General features: G+C 39.5%; 1 protein-coding gene across 2 annotated transcripts in view; it reads right to left on the bottom strand.

Annotated features, from left to right (window-relative positions):
- Positions 1 to 862: 862 nt before the first annotated feature.
- Pon3 (paraoxonase 3) overlaps positions 863 to 19,610 on the bottom strand; it is a 32,834-nt gene continuing 14,086 nt past the window's right edge. For both annotated transcript variants that reach the window (XM_050123848.1, XM_050123849.1), the window contains exons 4-9: positions 18,766 to 18,931; positions 9,993 to 10,119; positions 7,473 to 7,673; positions 5,855 to 5,936; positions 5,502 to 5,630; positions 863 to 1,156 (exon numbers count right to left, since the gene is read on the bottom strand). In XM_050123848.1, coding sequence (XP_049979805.1) covers positions 998 to 1,156; positions 5,502 to 5,630; positions 5,855 to 5,936; positions 7,473 to 7,673; positions 9,993 to 10,119; positions 18,766 to 18,931 — 864 coding nt within the window. In that variant the 3' untranslated portion in view covers positions 863 to 997. The remainder of the gene's footprint in view (positions 1,157 to 5,501; positions 5,631 to 5,854; positions 5,937 to 7,472; positions 7,674 to 9,992; positions 10,120 to 18,765; positions 18,932 to 19,610) is intronic.

The raw sequence follows: 19,610 nt of genomic DNA, 5'->3' as shown, positions 1-19,610 counted from the left end.
ACCCTATCTGATCTCTTCCTTCTCTTTTTCTCAGTGCCAAGCCAACTTTGCCTTTGGGCTTCTCAGAGTCAATGTGGGGCTAGTTTACATTTACTCTGACCTTGTCTGGATGTTCACCTTTTTGTAGTCTTTTTTTTTAACCAAGAAAGTAATGTCTGTATTTATTCCCATCAAATTAAGTTTAGATTTGTCCTTACAACATGCCCTTTAGCCATAATAATTTTATTCATTTTAGACTTACTGGTGCCAGTCAGCTGGCATGCTTATTAGATGTTTATTGAGTTTACTAGTAGAGAAAGCTGAAGATGGCTGTCTCAAGGCCCTTCTTATATTCAGAGTCAAGAATATTAGTTACACTCACAATAGAAGTATCAGTATAAATAAAGTCTTACTCAAACACATCAGCACAGCTTGCACTAAGCTAGCTGATGAGGCTCGTCTATATCAACACTATGAGGCTTGCTTTTTCTTGTCTATTTCAAAATAGACTTCCCTGTATGGTGATATTTTGGGGCAAAACCAAGTCCAAGGCAGGCTTTTGGGGTCTCAAGATGAGAATATAGGTAAAGATACTTGATTGGAAGATAGTGTCCCACACAAGAGAGCAATGAGAATAAGAATGGTAAATAGTTAAACATTAGCTCTTTTCACTAGTCTGGACTGCAGTGACTCAGAATATCACAGTTGTGGGAGAAAATTTTGCGAAACAGTCACCAAGCAATACAAGCCTAAGTGAATAGGAGACTTTAGTGGTCACAGCCTGTAAATCCACCGTAAATAGATCATTGGGGAAATTCATCAAAGTAGAGTATATGGATTTCTGGTTTGCTCAACATTAACTTGACTCTTGATTTCGCAGGTGTAAGTTTCTGTACTCCTTTTATTTTCTCCATAAGAAAAGCCATACACATTTTTCTGGTAATTGCAAATAATTTAGCATACACCTGTAATTTTACTTTGGCTAAATATGAAAAGTATGAAGACTTTTGAAGAGGATCTAGAGTTCACAGTACAGAGCTTTGTGAAACACAGTGCCTATGAGCATTCTCCCATGGTACACAGACGCCACAGAGCTCCCCTGAAGCACAGAGCCATTGTTGGCATAGAGTGTGCTCACCCTGGGCTTGTCTGACAAAGCATCCTGGATGCGTAGTACCTGTCAAGAGAAGGTCACTCGTTAGTATCCAAGAAAAGCCATCTAGAGAGATTTCCCTTCCTGAGAATTCTGGGACAAATGAATACTTTCAGAAACCAGTAAGGTAAAACTTGGAAGTATATGTGAATTAAGTTTTCTTCTACAAAGGTACTAATGTCCTAACAACATCTGCAAGATGATGGACTAGCTGTCAACATTAGTCAAATTCCTATAGAGACCTTCAGCAGCTTGATAATTTGGCATCTCTGAAGAAGAAACTTGGGTCCCATAAACACTTGTCTAACTCCTGAGTTGGCAGTAATTCTCTGCCTGCGAATGTGCCTTTGACTGAGCCTATAGTATGAGGACAGAATCCCGGGAGAAGATGACTAAGATGCACCCATCGGCTAGCAAACCTGCTAGTCAAAATGGTGGCAGTCTTCACTGAAGAAGGACCCCATATCTGTGAAGCAGCTGCAGGAGTTTGGAGCTGACGCTGCCTAGGGCTGTTATTGGTCCCCAGGCTTAGCACATCCAGCTTTGCTAATCAGCAAACATAAGCTCTCAGGTTTCCAATAAGCCTGGCTGAAGTTCACTGGACAGGGTGGGGGTGGCGGATGGCAAAGACAGGAATCAAAGGAAAACAACTAGCCATGGAGCAAAGGTTCCCCTTATTGATCTCTTGCAATAGAATGAAGCTTCAGGTTGTTTTCATTGTTTCCTTTCATTTTTACTTTCATTCCAAGCTCTAACAACTTGGTTTCGAGTTTGCTACATGAAAATAATGGAGCTTGGATCTCATACAGAAAGCACAAGGCAACTAAGTGTAAGGGTCAGCAACTGTGGAGAGGTAAGGCTGATTTAGCATGAACAGGTGTTCAAACTTGAAAATGGGGACCTGAGAAACAGATCTTTAACAAGTTTTCGATTATCTCACAGTAATGTTTGCCTTCCCTTTGGGCTGGCTAGTTTTATGTCAACTTGATGCAAGCTAGAATTATCTGAAAGGAGGGAACCTCCACTGAGACAAGGCCTTCATAATATCATACTATAGGGCATTGCCTTAATTACTGACTGGTGGGGAGGTCCCAGTCCATTGTGAGTGGTGCCATCCCCAGGCAAGAGGTCTTGGGATCGATAAGAAAACAGGCTGAGCAGGCATGTTGAGCAAGCACCCTCTCCCCATGGCCTCAACATCAGCTTCTGCCTTCAGGATCCTGCCCTGTTGGAGTTCCTATCCTGACTTCCTTCAATGATGAACAGTGATGTGGAAATGCAAGTCAAAAACCCCTTTCCTCCCCAAGTTGCTTTGGTTGTGGTGTTTCATCACAGCGGTAGTGACCCTAACTAGGACACACTTAGAGCAGAGGCTTGGGCCAGGTACATGTAGGGAAGCTCTGTCTGTATCAAGGAAGGCAGCAGGGTGTATATCTGAAAAAGGGTAGCTGACTTCCAAGCTGGGATAACAATTCTTCTTCTTTTAGGCTAGTTTGTACTTCTGAGATTAAATGTATGTATATATACGTAAAATAATTAAATGCATATATATGTGTATATATATTAATTATAGTTTATTATAAAAGAACCTAGGATTAAGTCAGAATATGCTGACTAACTAAATCTCAAAGTCCAAGGAATAAATAGTTCTGTCCATTGAGAGCTTCCATGTCATGGGAAGGCAGGAGTCAACTGCATGACTTTTATGCTCTCGATGAACATTGTATCTCTTATTTCAATCACTGCAAGATAGAACCTACAATTTCTTCAGGCATGTAATTGGGTTGTTTTAAATCTTATAAAAACAAAAGGTGTAAAGGGAAAAGCTATCGCTTTCGAAGTTGGTGTGTTTTATTTTATATACGTGTAGATGTGAAAAAATTAATAATGAAACTACATAAACATATGCCATGATTTAGATCTCTCCATATAATAGGCATCCGTGATATAAAAAGGCTGCTGGGTAGATAGCAAGTGAGTGATTGGAAGCTTGTATTCACACCTATTTTCACTTTGTAATCACAGAGCAAAAGTTGGTCTACTTTGTTGAAACTTCTTAGTGAATTTTCTGAGAATTTCCTCCACGAATACTGTATTTACTTCATTTCTGCTCCCACTCTTCCCAGCCCAACTCCTCTCACATCCCTCTGATATCCATGACCTCTTCTTCAGTTGTTACTGTTAAAGGCACACGCACTCTGCTGAGCCTTTGTACTGTGGATGTACATGTGTTTAGTGCTGACCACTTGGGACTGGATAACCTATCAGAAGGTTCACACCTGGAAAAACCTGATTCTCCTTCTCTCAGCAGCCACTGATTGGCTGCAGCTCTTCATTCAGAGGTAGAACTCTGTGCCCTTTTCCCCATCCGCACTGACATGCCAATGGCTGTTGTCATCACATGGCTCTTATTTGTAAGGTCTTCTGGACATGGCTGGGAAACTACACCCATAGGATCTCAATAACATGATTGCTTTAAAATATTTCGTGATGCTCTCTTAAAGATTTCACGACTGATGTGTTAATTTCCAATAAAAATAATTTAAAAGGAATCATATTCTTTGATAGAAATAACCCCTCCTGTGTCAATGAAGAAGCTAAGAAAATTTGAATTTCAGTTTTGCAACTTCACAAACCAGTCACACCTTTCTTCAGGCCACAGCTTCGAGTCTCTTTCTGTCTTCAAGCCAAGACATGCCCATGCCTTTTAGCAATCTTCATCCTCTTTCTAACTGTGTTGTTTCTTCCTGCACAACTTACCATCTATGCAACTTATATGTTCCTTTTATAAATGAACTTATATGTTCATGAACTTACACGTTCACTTAGTATTATTTGTCCTTCTCTGCTCTAAGATTGGGGTCTTGGTATGGATTTTTTATGATTGTTTAAGTTTTATTTTATTGTTTTTGTTAGTTTTTTGTAAGCATGTATGTTGAGCAGATGGACATATAAGTACAGGCATACATGCCACAACACTTGTAGAGGTCAAAAGATATCTTTTATGATTTGGTTCTCTCCTCTCATGGTAGAACCAAGGATTGAATTTAGGTCATTGGTCTTCCATGGCAAGGGCTTTATACCATCTTACCAGCCTTATATATTTTAATTTCTGAGATAGCCCAAACATTAGAACAATATCTGGCAAAATGTAAGTGTCAAAAATAAGTTCTTTCAAGAATGTGTGAAAGAATTTGTAGTGGTTAAATTCAACAAAGTTTTAAAATTTATTATTATTCTTCAACTCATTGTCATAGAAAATGCAGAGTTATGCAATTGGTTTAAATGCTGTAGATAATTCATTGTTTTTACTTTAGAAGATATATTTTTAAAATTAAAAAAAATCTTTTAAAAGGAAACACTTTTGAACACTGTCATATCTATTAGAACTTGAGAACAAAAGTTTATCTACTTCAGAGACTCAAGTCATTTGAAGCCTTGGTGCAGGCTGTGTGCTCAGGGGTATGAACAGAGATGGTTCCAGGCATGTCTAGGTGCAGGCTGTGTGCTCAGTGGTATGAACAGAGATAGTTCTAGGCATGTCTTGGTGCAGGCTGCATGCTCAAGGGTATGAACAGAGATGGTTCTAGGCATGCCTCTTTCTCTGCCCCTCTATAGCAGCTTCTCAGAGCTTGCCTTCTATGGGAAACACAGTAGGGCCATCTATGTCAATATAGCCTATCAAGTTCATCTTTCCTTGTTACTCTCAATAGCAAAGCACTTGCCAAGTTAGGACCTGATGTGGGATTCCCCTCTGTATACCATTAGTTAATAAAGAAGCTTCTTTGAGCCTATGGTGGGGCAGAACAGAGCTAGGCAGAAGGGGTGGGGTGGGGTTAGAGGTGGGGTAAGGGGTGGGGGGGGGACTAAACTGAATTCTGGGAGAAAGACATCAAAGGCAGTGAGAAACCATGTAGCCACCGGCAGAAGACAAACGCACCAAAACCTTGCCCATAAGCCACAGCCACATGCAATACACAAATTAATAGAAATGGATTAATTTAAGGTATAAGAGTTAGTCAGAAATATAGCTAATAAGCCAAACAATATTGCAATTAATACAGATTTCTTTGTGATTATTTCGGGAGTCTGGGTGGCTGGAACGAACAAGTGGCCTCCAGCAACAAGGGCCTGCTGTCTGGCAAAGATACTACATCAGTCCCTTGTGGTTTAAAAAAATTTAGGGACTCCATCTCTTTAAACTTCCAGTATCTCTAATATATATATACATACATATATATGTATATATATTATATAATGTTTGTTCAGTTTTAGAATGTAAATGTGACCCACATAAATGCCCTCAACATCACCTCAGCAAATTTTCACTCTTGCAGAGATGCCTATGAGTTCCAGAATCAGTACTTACTTCTGACCCTGGAGGATCCTCAGGGTTGTAAACCAATATCTTTGAGGGGTTAGGATGGCATCCTGCCAAAATGTCTCCTGTGGCAGGGTCAACAGTTAAGTTATCCACCAATGTTCCCAATTGAATTACCTTCAACAAAGAGAAAGCAGTAAGGACATTGTCTCAATGTTCTCTGCCATCCCCTTCCCTCCCTCCTACCAGTTCTTCCTGGTACTGGACACTGGTATTTTTAGGGGGCGTTGTGATTGCACTCTAAAAGTATAAATGGTCATGGGTCCTTAAAAACATCCCTGGATCAAGTACGAGACTTATATGTGGGGCCTTGCTGTATGGGTTAGCTGGGGAACTCTTACCTTCTCTTGAGTTAAATTCCAATTATCATGTTTTTTCAATACATGAATATTCTTAGCCATTACATCAGCTACATAGACATACCTGTAAAGCACGTAACACTTAATGTTTAAGCAAGTAGTAACAAAATATGACATTGTCTCCTTTTTGGAGAACAAATATACAAATTCACATTGGTTTGAGGTACTACAGTGATGTTTTTCTACAGTGCTATAAAAGTAGATAACAGAGTGGTACTTTCAATGTTATTAAAATGTTCTATAGGCTTTTAGTGTGAAATGTAACCATGAAGTAAAAAGTAATATTGTAGATAACATATAGGGTCAATCTCTATTTTTTTTTTCAATTGAATGAGGTAGGAACATCTTTCCAAGGCTAAAGAGCCTATACTTGCACACTTAGAGCTCGAAAGAACAATGGTGTGGCCCTGGAGCTCAAGTGGACTGTGTTTTCCAAACAGGGAAAATGTACAGAGGCATTTTCTTTTGTTGTTGCTGTTGGTTTGTTTTTGTTTTATTATTTATTTATTTTTGCTTTTTGAGAAAGGTTTCTACTATGTAGCTTTGGGTGTCCTGGAACTCACTATGTAGACCAGGCTGACCTCAAAATCACAGATTTTTTTCCTGCTTCTGCCTCCCAAGGTCTGACATTAAAGACATGCACCACTACATCCAGTCCAAAGGCATTTTATACAAAGATCATCCCCACTTATGATCTCAAATCTAAATTTTGTTATCCATAGTATATCTGTGGTTTTAAAGACTTTTAAGTCTTAATTCTTTGCCTGGAATGTTCTCATCTCAAATTTCATATAGCAAGCATTCTTGTCAGACTGTCTTTGATTCACTAGTTTCCAAATAACTCCATGGGGACTTATTATTAATTATGGCAGCTTGGCCTTCAGCTTAGGGTAGTTTCTAACTAGCTCTTATAACTTATATGAACCCACATTTTTTAACCTACATTCTGCCACATGACTCCACTGCCGCTCTTCAGTGTGGTACTAGTTCATTAGTGGGCTGGTGAAATCCAGGGCTAGATTCCTCCTCCTTCCTCTTCCTCTCTTGCCCAGGAAATCCCACCTATCTTCTTCTGTGAGCTATTGGCCATTCAGCTCTCTAGTAAACCAATCAGAAGGTGCCTTGGCAAATACATATCCTCATAGTGTACAAAGAAAATTATCCCACAACATTTTCATGTTTCTTAGAAGCAGTCATGGGATTATCATAAGCCTGCCAACTGCACCATCACATGTTTAAGGCAGGTTTCTCTCTGTAATATAGCTTTTTAGTTAATATGGTCTTATAGATGTGGTTAAATGCCTTCTTTCTGCACTTATAAGGGGCAAAGATATTGCATATTCATCCTGTTTTTGGAAAAAATTGGAAAAAGTGCATTTAATTGTGCAAGAATTTTGAACAAAAGTTTCTTTTTTTTCCTGGAGGGGACTTGAAATTGAAGAAAACAAATGGTTTTTAGGGTCACATATTTCCTGTGAACTCTGAGCACACCTGAACCCTCCACTCACACACCGACTGCTTGAACTTAAGGGAGCTCTTGAGGCAAGGAGCTCTTCAAAGTGACCAGGACAAAGGGCAGACCTATTCTGAAAGCACATACTTTTGATCTAGTGAGATTGTGATTCCATTGGCAGAACTGAATCCTTGGGCCACTACTTTGACCTCTTGTGGGCTGTAGAAAAGAATGTAAGTCCACTGAAAGTCCATGAACATCTCCAGAAGTATCAAGAAGTAGCTGGTAAAGTAGTGGTCTCTTGTAGCATAAAACTGCTCTGGCCCAACCACCACAATGTCATTCACACTGCAAAGAAAAACAGAGAGAAACTCATAAGATACTTGAATATCTTGATTATTGACAAAGACACTAACATATACCTAGATTACCATGTTTACCAGTTTTAAATGACAGACTTGAATTAAGATGACTTAACTAATCCCATCAAACATTCTGACTTTACTTCAACATGTTTTACTTTGGATATTTATGATTTTAAGTAAAAAATGAATATGAATACTAACAAACTCTAGACTTGTAGATGTTAATGATGATTTTCTGTGACAGATATAATATCTTTGTTTTCCTTTAGAATGAGGTTTGATTATTAAAGTTAAGCACTGTCATATGACTTTTTGATATATATATATATATATATACATATATATATATATATATGTTTGTTGATTATTGAAGTTTCTTGTTGCCCTGGAACTCCCCCAAATAGACTGGGCTGGTAGACCAGTAAGCCCTAGGCATCTACCTATCTCTGCTTCTGTAACACCAGGATTATAAGCACATGTTACCATGTGTAGCCATTTTTTACATGAGTTTTGAGAATCAAATTCCAGTCCTCATGCTTCTAAGATAAGCTTTTTAACTGCCTGAGCCATCTCCCCAGGCTTCTTAATGAAAGACTTGGGGAACCATAAGATATCATTTTAATAGAAACAAGCAATCTTTCTGAGGGCATACTATTGTGGTTCTCCTAGGACCCAAGTTGCTGTGGGAAGACCTGTTTTCTGACTTTTCCAGACTGAGGCAGCATTCACTGAGTTGGAGATCTCTCACTCCAGTGTCAGTATGGTATCTATCATTGTACGCCAGTCTTCTGTATCCATCTGCCTTCTAACTGACTAACAATATATCATATGTACTATAGTAAGACTTTGTTTGTAATTACCTCTGCAGATATTTTTTTTAAGTAAGGTCACATTCTGAGGTATATGTGGTAGGAATTTAAACACATATTTTTATGTAAAATTTTAGACATATGAAATTTGGATGACGGGAAATATTTTATAGTTTTTCAGGACATAATTCAACTAATAACATTTTCCATTCTTTACTTCAGACTGATCTCTGACTTAAGTGTTCTAGGACTGAAACCCTCAGAACGTCTTTCTACAGGGGCGTTTCCTAGTACTCCTCCTGTGAGGTCATATGCTCCTCATAACCCACCAATAAGGTAAACCTGCTCAACGAGAAAAGCTCACTTTACTGTGAGACTGGAGCACAACGTAAGTAATGTTTTCTTCCCCAGAAATCCTGTGAGGTCATTGGTCAAATAAAGAAACTGCCTTAGCCCTGATTGGTTAGAAAATAGGTGGGTGGAGTAAACAGAACAGAATGCTGGGAGGAAGAGGAAGTGAGCTAAGAGGCCATGCTCCCCTCTCCCGGGCAGATGCACGTGATGAAGCAAGCTGCCAGGTCAGACATGCTGAATCTTTCCCAGTAAGACTGATGCTACACAGATTATTAGAGATGGGTTGATCGGGATATCAGAATTAGCCAGTAAGAGCTAGAGTTAATGGGCCAAGCAGTGATTAAAAGAATACAGTGTCTGTGTAATTATTTCGGGGCATAAGCTAGCAGGCGGCCGGGGTGCTGGGGACGCAGCCCTGCTGCTCCTATTACAACAGAATTTTCTAAATTCAGTAAGAATGTTGATCATTGCAAATTGAAAATCCAGCATGGAGCCCTGAGGGACCCAGGCTGACATGATGATTATGCCAGGCACAAACAGACTTAGAGACCCCACCTGGCCCACCGCTTCCACAAGACTCATCTTACTCTTGTTTGTTACTAAATGCTATGTGAAAATTCAGTTTAAGTATTTTGACATAACACTTGGTATACAATCAACATTTAATAAAGGTTATTTTTATTAGTGCCCACAGGTTGGTTTGTTTGATTTTTTTTTTATCAAATTTTTCTTTTAAAACTGGCTACAAAGAACTAAGCCGTGTGGAGGTTGTTTCTAACACCTTGTGGGTAAGGCTCTGAGAATGCCACCTACACAGAAAACTGAGAGAGGTAGTAGGTGTTTAGGGAGAACATAGTATTGAGTTGCTGTGGCAAAGACGTTGAAATTAGAGCTGGGAATCTAATCGAGCATCTTTATAGGATTAAAAAGCTTTCAAAAAGTTGGAAAATAGAGAGGCATTCAATAGTGAACACAGCAATTTCTAGTGAACTCTCACCATGGGAAGCTCTAGAAAACTCTGGAGGAAAAACTACTGCAAGATAAAAGTTAATGAATGCCCACTGAGCCAAAAAACAAACAATGCCCCCAGTCAGTGGAAAGTAAATAGAAATACAGCACGCAAGGCTTTAATGCCTTACCTCTTGAGAAGTTCGTGTGTTATAGTCTTCAGGTGGATGAGAGAACGCTGTTGTTCTTCGAATTTAAATATTTCCACAGTAGAATCCATGTGAGGATGGTTCACAACATAAAGATACACAGTGTTGTCTAAAGGGGTGGGTGGGTATAATTTCAAAGGAAGATGGAATTTCCAAGTTTACTTTTCTTGCAACCATTAATAGACTTCTTTAAAAACCTGATCATCTCCCAAGCCTTTGGTTTTGTCTTGAGATGGGGTCTTGTTGTGTTACACAGACTTACTTTTAAGTTTTAGGCTCCAGTCCAGAGTGGCTGGGACTATATAGACCTGCACTACCTTTAGGTATCTTGCCTGTCCATTAGATGGATCAATAACACCAATGCTAGATCCTTCTGTTTTTGAAGAAACTGAAACTCAAACTGGGGGAGGGGTAACCCACTGATTTTTACCAACACCAAGGAACAGAGCAGACACGAGTGTCCGTGCAATGGTCTCCGGCCTCACCAGTAGAGCCTCTCTAAGGAGAGGCTACAGCATTACAATGGGAGGTGAACACCTATAATTTCCCTGGATGGCCTTCCAATACATGACTGAAAGCAAGCTAATCTCTACTGAGAATGTTTAGGACAGGTCACAAATATTGACATCTCAACAGAAGTTCAGGAAACCACAGGGCACATGATTGCGTTAAAGCAAACATAATTGTTCTCCAGTTACACAATGAACTTCTAGCACTAGTCAAATGCCTGAGGTTCAGCAGCAACTTAGTGGACATGAAAAGTCAGTATGCCAAAGGAAACAAACCAGTTAATTCTGCATATCACCGGCCTCAAAAATGTCCCTGCCTTGCTGATTTCACTCTGGGATGTCAACTGCTGTGAGACTTAGAATAGTGGCCTTTACTGACTTATCACAAGGCATGGGTCTGAGTTTTTCAGGGACTGGCCCCATCCTCTAGCTGTGAAACTTGTTCTATGTGTGTCCCTTTTCCTTTCCTTCCTGTAGACACCAAACATGTAATGGGGCAAGTCTGAGTCCTCCCATGCAAACTTTACACTCAGAACCCCTGAGCACACAGGTCTGTTCTGTGCAAAATATGGAGAGCTGCTTCCCCACAGGGAAATCTCTCCTTTGTTCTGATTTTACTGTGTTATAGGATCCAGCCATTGGTGACAGAACATGGGTTGCGTTTCAGGTCCTAAGCAGACACTTGAGAGATGGATTGTGGTAATCATTCACTCTGCCCTGACTTTACCCATTCTTATGTTTCTACTGGATCTTCCTTCCATAGATGATTGTGTTTTAATCTCCTCACTCTATTCTGACTGTTTTTTGTGTAATGTTTTGGTCTGGTGAATTAGTCCCTTAATTAAGAAAGGTGAATAAATGAATAAAATGGGCTGTCAATCTTACTACATTCAAATTCTGGAAGTCCACATAAAAGTCTGGCAGTTAATCCACAAATCAATCCCATCTTAGAATACCAGCTGCTGATAACTCTAACATCCTATGCAGCACAGTGTCAGGCAAAGAAGGTTTGATGTGGGGGATTAAGTACAATGTGGTTCCCTAGTTTTACCCCATAAGACACAAGGTAAGTAAAACCACCTGGCTTCTCACTCTGAAGCAGCCATTTGCTCAGCCAAGCCAACGCTGAGCTGCATTTCTCTGCATTCCAGCTTCTTCGTGGAGATGTTTTAAGAAGAATTAAGTGGAGTGTTTAAAAGCTGCCCGCCCCACAAAATCCATATTCACGTGTCACTGAACACCTGCTTGCTAAGTTCCTAGTCTGTCTCAGTCACTATTCTTGACCCTCAGATTCCAGTAATAAATGTGTGGCATACACTTTTATGGTGAACATACCCAGAGAAGACAAACGAGGAAAACCTAGTGAGTAAAGAAAAACAAAGAATGCTAGAGAAGGAAGACACCACTCTATACAATGGCGCCTGCACACTCAAGGGACACACATATAGCAAATTTAAATTAGTTTGGTATTAAGGGCTATGAATAAGCAAAATGTATCAGAGATTGTTATTTTCAGAGTGGATAATGTGTGACTTGTTTGGAGGGAGCTTCTGGAGATATAAGTCATATGGCATTAAAATTGGTCACGTCAAGTTCAGGGAGTTTCAGTGTATTCATAGAGTTGTGCATTAATAACCACTGCCTAATTACAGAATATTTGCATGAGCCCCAAAGCAATCCCTCATCGTTGAGCTGTTTCTCTCCATTTCTCCCTCTTCCCAGTCTCTGTCGACTACTGGTCTACGTTTTGTCGGTATAATTTTGCCTACTGGATCTTTCATGTAAATGGAATTAATCAATTAGTGACCTTTAGTGACTGAATTCTTCCATGTAGCATAGCATTTCCAGGTACATCTGTGTCATAGCACCTACTCCCCAACTCATTCTTTCTATTGTCATATGGTGCTCTACTGGAGAAATCATGAAGCCTATTCATCAGCTAGTGGGCATGTGGGTGCTAAGAGGAATGCTGCTATGACATTTGTGTAGTCACATTTGTGTGGAAGTGTTTCCAGTTCTGTTTCTCATATGCCATAGAGTGAAGCTGCCATGTCACGTGATAACATCACACTTGGAACTGACATTTGCCAAAGAAGTCACATCGTTTCAAAATGGGGCCCAATTTCTCAGCATCTTAGCTTGTACTGTGTGTGTGTATGTGTGTATTGCATGTGTGTGCATGTGTGCAGCTCTTTAAGAGGTCCTGCCATGAAACACTTAAATGGTGTTGATGAAAAGCTGACCACATGCTTTTCAGTTTTCAGCCATACCAGGAAAAAAAGCTGTGCCACTTTAAAATGCCAGCTTTCTGGGCTGTCCTGCCAGGGCAAACTCTAACTCTTTCAGGCAGGCGGTCTGACTACAGAGCATTTGAATGTGGTCTGTGAGCAGAATGCTGCAGCTTGCTTGCTGGCAGGGACCTTGAAACACCATAGAGTTGTGGCATAAAACGTGGCTACAGCCAGTACCTCAGCCATGAGGCTGAAATCTCAGAAACCTAAGAAATGGGCTGGATCTAGACATCAAAGCCATGGATTTAATCCTCTCCATACTCCTTAGCAAATTAAATGTAGTTAGAAAAAAAAGAGATATGCAGTAAAAAAAAAAGATTCAAAGTCGAAGAAAACCTCTAAATGGTTTACAGTGTGTTAAAAATATATGCAGGCTAAAGATTAAAGTTTTAAAAGTAAAAAGAAAGAGAGTAGTTGGGTGTGGTGGTACACACCTTTAATCCCAACTCATGGGAGGTAGAGCTTGACCTCTGTTACTTCAAGGGGCAGAGGTAAATTGACCTCTGTGTGTTCAAGGTGTTGTAGCACACACCTTTAATCCCAGCACTGGGAAGGCAGAGGCAAGTGGATTTCTGTGAGCTCAAGGACAGCCTGGTCTACAGAGTAAGTTCCAGGACAAAGATACACAGAAACCCTGTCTCAAAAACTAAAAATAAAAATAAAAGAAATACAGGTTAAAATAAAGCTGCATAAAGATGGAAAATATACAGAGAATCTTGATACTGTATGCTATTATGCTTTCTGTGAATTATTTGAATGCTGAGGAAGGAGCAACAGCTTCTAAAAGATAATTGCTTATAATGCTGCAGAATTAATCCAAGATATATATTTTAAAAATACCTTGACTTCGAAATTGAAGTCAAAAGATATGTTACTTTGGAGAAGAGATTTTGCTTTTGTTTCTACAGGAAATGAGAGGCAATGGATTCATTATGAGTTAAGAAAAATTCTGGTCTGATCAAGGAAGACCACCTGAGAAATCTCTGGTATGAATAGATGGCCCAGATGTCTGAGTTCTTCTTCCAGAACAGGTTTAAGACTGCTGTCTGAGATGATCAAGACTCACAGGAAACTCCAGTCAGGACTTGATCATAATTCTAAATTTTCTTTAGGTCCCCATAAGATTATAGTGCCCCAACCAGCTGACCAGCTGGAAGTAGCCTGGAATACTATGCCCACATTTCCAAAACATGAACTATGGATATTTTCCTTTGTTAAAAAAAAAAGAGGGGAAAGTGGTGTGGGAGAATTGTCTGTATTCTGTCAATCATATTTTGAATAAACGCTGATTGGCCAGGCAGGAAGTATAGGTGGGTCAACCAGACAGGAAGTAGAGGGGGCGATGAGAACAGGAGCATTCTAGGAAGATGGAAGCCCATTCCCCACAGTTCTGCCCAGATCACCAAAGAAGCAGGATGTGATCGTTAAAAAAGGTACTGAGCCATGTGGCTAACATAGATAAGGATAATGGGTTAATATAAGTTACAAGAGCTAATAAGAAGCCAATAATAATGGGCCAATCAGTTTATAATCTTATGGCGACCTCTGTGTGATTTTCTTTGGGGCTTGCTGGCTCTGGGGTATCAGGCAGGACAGAAACCCCGGCAAGCAAACCTCATGTTACAGAACATGTAGTGATTTAATTAATGCATATTTCCATGTGATTATTTCGGGCATAAGCTAGCCGGGTGGCTAGAAGGACAAGCAGCCTGCTGGCCCAGGCATAAGCCAGTCAGGTGGTGGGACGCAGCCCGCTTCTCCTTACTACAGATTGGCACTTCAACATTGTAACAAACTCCACGTAAAACCTGAGAGGGCTTTAAAAGGAATTCTAGACACAAATATAGAGTTTAACACAGCTTTTTGCTGTGTGCTAGTGGGGTGCCGCAGAGAAAATTTTCTGACTCAGCAATAGCAGCAGGAAAAAAGCTGCGCCATTTTAAAACGTGGCTTCTTGGGCTGCGCCACTGGTACAAATGCCAGCTATTAAACATTTAAATGGCATCTGTGGGCCTGGATGTTTGTGTGTCCACTTAGGGACAGGAACAAAGTATCTGAGAGTATGCCTGTGGCTCAGCTCTTCCTGCCTGGACAGATTTAGGCAGGCAGGAGAGCATGGTGGATACCCGCCGCTGTACACAGAGATGTTTCCAGGCTGCACAGTGCTCTGAATAGCAGATTTACCTCACGCTCAGTCTCAGAGTTAAAGTGCTAACTGTGGCTCCTACCTGGTGGCCCTAGAGCTAGCAGAAATGGTACGTTCACCATTTTGAAACTAGAGAGAGGTGGAGCCAACACCCAGAGCAGCTCCTCCATGCTAGCAGTGCATTGCACATGGCTCAGAGGCACAAGTGGCTCTGCCATATTGGACTGGGTGGGGCAGGCAGACAGTACCTGTATTTGACCTGGGATTGTGGCAGCTTAGATTCCTAAGAGCTTAGCATTTTAAAAGCTCTTCAAGACAGTAGAGAATTAAAGACAATGCAATAGGACAGATTCAGACATAAAAGACCTCTAAATGGGTCATAGTGTTAGATAGACATATGTACGCTTGTGAGAGAGAAGAAAAAAGAGTATTAAAAAGGTATAAAGTAAAGTCTTTAAAGAGACAGGGTGCAGATAGGTATAGATTAAAAGAAATAAAGAAAAATGAGCCACTTAAAAATGGAAAATTCACAGAGAATCTGGATTATGTGTATTATTGTATTTTCTTTGAGTTTTTTGACTGTAAAGGAGCTAAGTACAGAGGCACATGTCATTGTGTGGACTGCTAAGATAAAGCAGAACATATAAAGGTATCTTGTCTTCAAAATTTGGGTCTAAGGATATGATGCTTTGGAAAAGAGGTTCTTCTTTTGTTTTTACAGAAGATGAGACTCTGTGGATTGCTTCTAGACCAATATGGTATGATAGACCATGCCCTCCTGAAAGGTTGCTGAAAATACTCTCAAAAACTTACTTTGCCCAACTGCCGACTGAGATGAACCTAGCAAACAGGATATACCATGAAAGACCTAATTAATAGTGCCCCCATAGAGCACGAAGCAGTTTGGAGAGAAAAAACTGTGCCCATATTCCCAAATATTGTTTATAATTTTTTTTTACATTTAAAGGGAGATATGATATAGAAATGAATAATTTACATTGGTATGAATTTTGCTTTGTTGATATAAATTTAAGGTCAATTATATTATATGTATTTCTGATCTTGACTAAGGTATTGTGATTGTGTAATTTATTTAAAAATGTAATGTATAATTAGGATATATAGGTTGTTAATGGATAATCATCAATAATAGTCAAGCTTGTAGTCATGTTAATTAGATTTTCTAGATGTGCATAGATATATTTCAGATGGATAGGCATTCTTATATCTTTCAAAGACTATAGAATATGGCATTTAAAATGTTTTAATAACCTAGGGCTTTTAATGACAATGAGACATATCTACTCCTGGCAGCACCAAGCTACTTCCTGAGGAAGATGGGTTCCTTATGGAGTTTGATAGTCATTTGGGCAAGAAACTGCTCTTGCCTGGACTGTTGCATAAACTGTACACAGAGAACCCTCAGAGAGAGGACTGCTGAACTTGCCTAAAGGTGAGATGATCCTTTGGGGTTCCTGATTCATGAAAGAGTCTGCATGACATTCTGCAGAATACAAAAGAAAGTAACTAAACTGTCTTTGAATTTTCCTGCTTCATGAAAATGTCTGCTGGATACTATGGGCCTGTAGCCTGAAGATGGATACCCCAACGGTACAGAATAACTTTGGGTGACTGTCCAGGAAGAGAGATGTCTCTGTCATTTCTAGAGTTTTGGAAGTTGCTTACTTCTTGTTTACTTAGGTAATACTATATCCTTCTGGAGTCTTTGATGGAGTTGAAGAATGGATAGTCATAGTTATAGTTTTCCATTGTTATGATAAAAGATAAAATAGATATAAATATTGTAACTGTAATTCTTGCCTGATAACTGTTTTGTTATATGTAATTTTACTTTTACTATGCTAAAGTTAAAGCCTTTCTTTTTTGTTTAAACAGAAAAGGGGGAAATGGTATAAGAGGTCCTTTGATATTTGTGTTGCTTTCATTGGTTGAATAAAGAAAACTGCCTTGGCCTTTTGATAGGGCAGAAACTTAGGTAGGAGGGGAAAGGAGAACTGAATGCTGGGAGAAAGGAAGAAGGGAGAGAGCCAAAATGGAGCCTCCTGCCAGGTCAGACATGCTGAATCTTTCCTGGTAAGCCACGACCTCATAGTTCTACACAGATTATTAGAAATGTGTTGAATCAAGATATAAGAATTAGCCAAGAAGAGGCTAGATATAATAGGCCAGGCAATAATTTAATTAATATAATTTCTGTGTTGTTATTTTGGGGGCTAAGTTAGCTGGGTGGTGGGGCACAGCCCGCCACTTGTCCTACAATACAGGTAAGTGTGTGTGCATGTGTATGCTCATGCATGTGCATGTGTTTATGCATATATGTGGGCTGTTTACACATGAGTAGATATCAAGTCTAAAACAGGACACTGGGTGTCTTCCTCTATTGCTCCCAGCCATATTGCTTTGAGACAGGGTCTCTGGCTGAACTGGAAGCTCACTATTTTGGCTACAACAGTTGGCTGGTGAACTCTGAGGACCCACGGGTCTCCTCTCTCAATACTGGAGTTTCAGAAATAAACAACCATACTTGTTTTTTTAGGTAGGTGCTGAGGATTCAAACTAGGGTTTGAAGGCCAAGTGCTGTTACCCACTGACCTATGTACCTGGCCTCTTGTCTCTTTTATTATTGTCATCCTTGTGGATAGAAGTGACTTATTTTGAGTTTATTTGCATTTCTCAAAAGGCTGAAAATGTCAAACACCTCTTACCATCTTAATGAGCATTTGTAGACTTTCCTAGTCTATTTGTCTATTTCCTACTCTAAATGTCTATTCAGATACCTGCCCATGTTTAAATTGGGCCATTTGAAGTTGTGTGTGAATAGTTTTATGTCAACTTGCCACAAGTTAGATTCATTGAAAATGAAGGCACCTCAATTGAGAAAATGCCCCCATAAGTTCCAGCTATAAGGCATTTTCTTAATTAGTAATTTATGTGGAAGCCCCTTGTGAGTGGTACCAAACACAGGCTGGTGGTCCTAGGTTCCACAGGAAAGCAGACTGATCAAGCTATGATGAGCAGGACAGTGAGTAGCACTCCTTCATGGCCTCAGCATCAGCTCCTACTGAGTTCTTTCTCTAGTGATGAACAGTGATGTGGAAATTGTAAGTCAAATCCTTTCCTCCTTAGCTTGCCTTGGTCATGGTGTCTCCTCACAGTAATATATATATTCCTGTGGAACCTAGGACCACCAGCCTGTGTTTGGTACCACTCACAAGGGGTTTCCACATAAATTACTAATTAAGAAAATGCCTTATAGCTGGAACTTATGGGGGCATTATATATATATATATATATATATATATATATACACACACACACACACACACACACATATATATCGTATATATTATGCTCTCTTAACCAAACATATTATTTTACAGATATTATCTGTCATTCCTTAGGTTTTTTTCACTTTCTTTGCAATATTTTTAGGTACAAAATTATGGTTTCAGTTTTCATGAATGACATATATCTATGCTTGCCCTTATACTATAATTTTGAGTGTTATATTACTATTTTCAAAAGTTTGTATATTGATTTCTCTAAACAGTATTCAAGCAGGTTATGTTAGTCGAATAAGAAAAAGAGTGACTTCTTCCAATCTCTCCTATCCACTCTTTTTCAGAAAAATGTTTTAAAATGCTTTTTGTGCATATTAAGATTTCTGCAAAGATTGTGCACATTTCTTTGGTGGACTAGCACCTGCTCTTTACCCGTAACCCAGATGCTGAGAAGGGATCTATGGCATCTCTTCCTCCACCCCCCTATTCTTTGTCACTTGGTTTTACCTTTGTCGACGAAGGTACTGATCCCATGCGGGTTCAGTGATTCTTTGTCAAATCCATCATTGATTTTCAGTGCTTGTGCCTTTGGATTTTGTTCATTCAAATCCATTAGAAAAATTCTTCCTGGTTTGTCTGGTGCAAAATTTGGCATGCCTGGATATTTTAATCCCTTTAGAAACAGAGAGTCAGTCTACAGTGATATGCATATTTAAAGAGTCAGTTTAAACACACACACACACACACACACACACGCACATTTAAATGAAACAGTCTACACACACACTCTTATTTAAATGACATTTTCATAGGGAAGTCAGAATCACAAAGCCAAACAAAGATGTTCCAGGTTCTGCACTTCATTTCGATTTTGAGGATTTTGCACTCTGTCAGCTACAGCCATTATCTGATCTGGGGGAAGGGGTCAGCAATGTCATTCCAACCTTGGCTATGAATATAGGAAGAGTCATATTTGAGATAACGAACCATTTTCAGTTTAGGAAGTGTTAAACCACAGATTACAATGCCAGGGACCAAGCTGTGTTACTTTTTCAGAGTCCTTTGGTCTGCCTAGGTCTTGGGGTACTCATCTATAAAATGAAACAATTCAAACTTTGATGGCTAAGATCTTTTCAATCTTGATATCTGAAATTTTTCTTTTCTGAAGCATAGCTACAAGGTATGTGGCTTAATTCTATTGTTCTTTTCCCTTCACTACTTATACTATGTAGTCATAAATGACACCAGCCACAATTCAGTGCAGGGTGCTAGCATCATAATGATTTCTGATTTATTTTGTTCCTATAGGAACTCTGGAAATTCTAATTTGAATATTTACTCCAATGAGTACA

This window comes from Alexandromys fortis, unplaced genomic scaffold (genome assembly GCF_014885135.2).
Source record: "Alexandromys fortis isolate MF-2015 unplaced genomic scaffold, M_Fortis_MF-2015_v1.1 scaffold_214, whole genome shotgun sequence".
NCBI classification, from domain to species: Eukaryota; Metazoa; Chordata; class Mammalia; order Rodentia; family Cricetidae; genus Alexandromys; species Alexandromys fortis.
The sequence above is the reverse complement of the archived record's forward strand: the minus strand, read 5'-3'. Positions and strand labels throughout refer to the sequence as shown.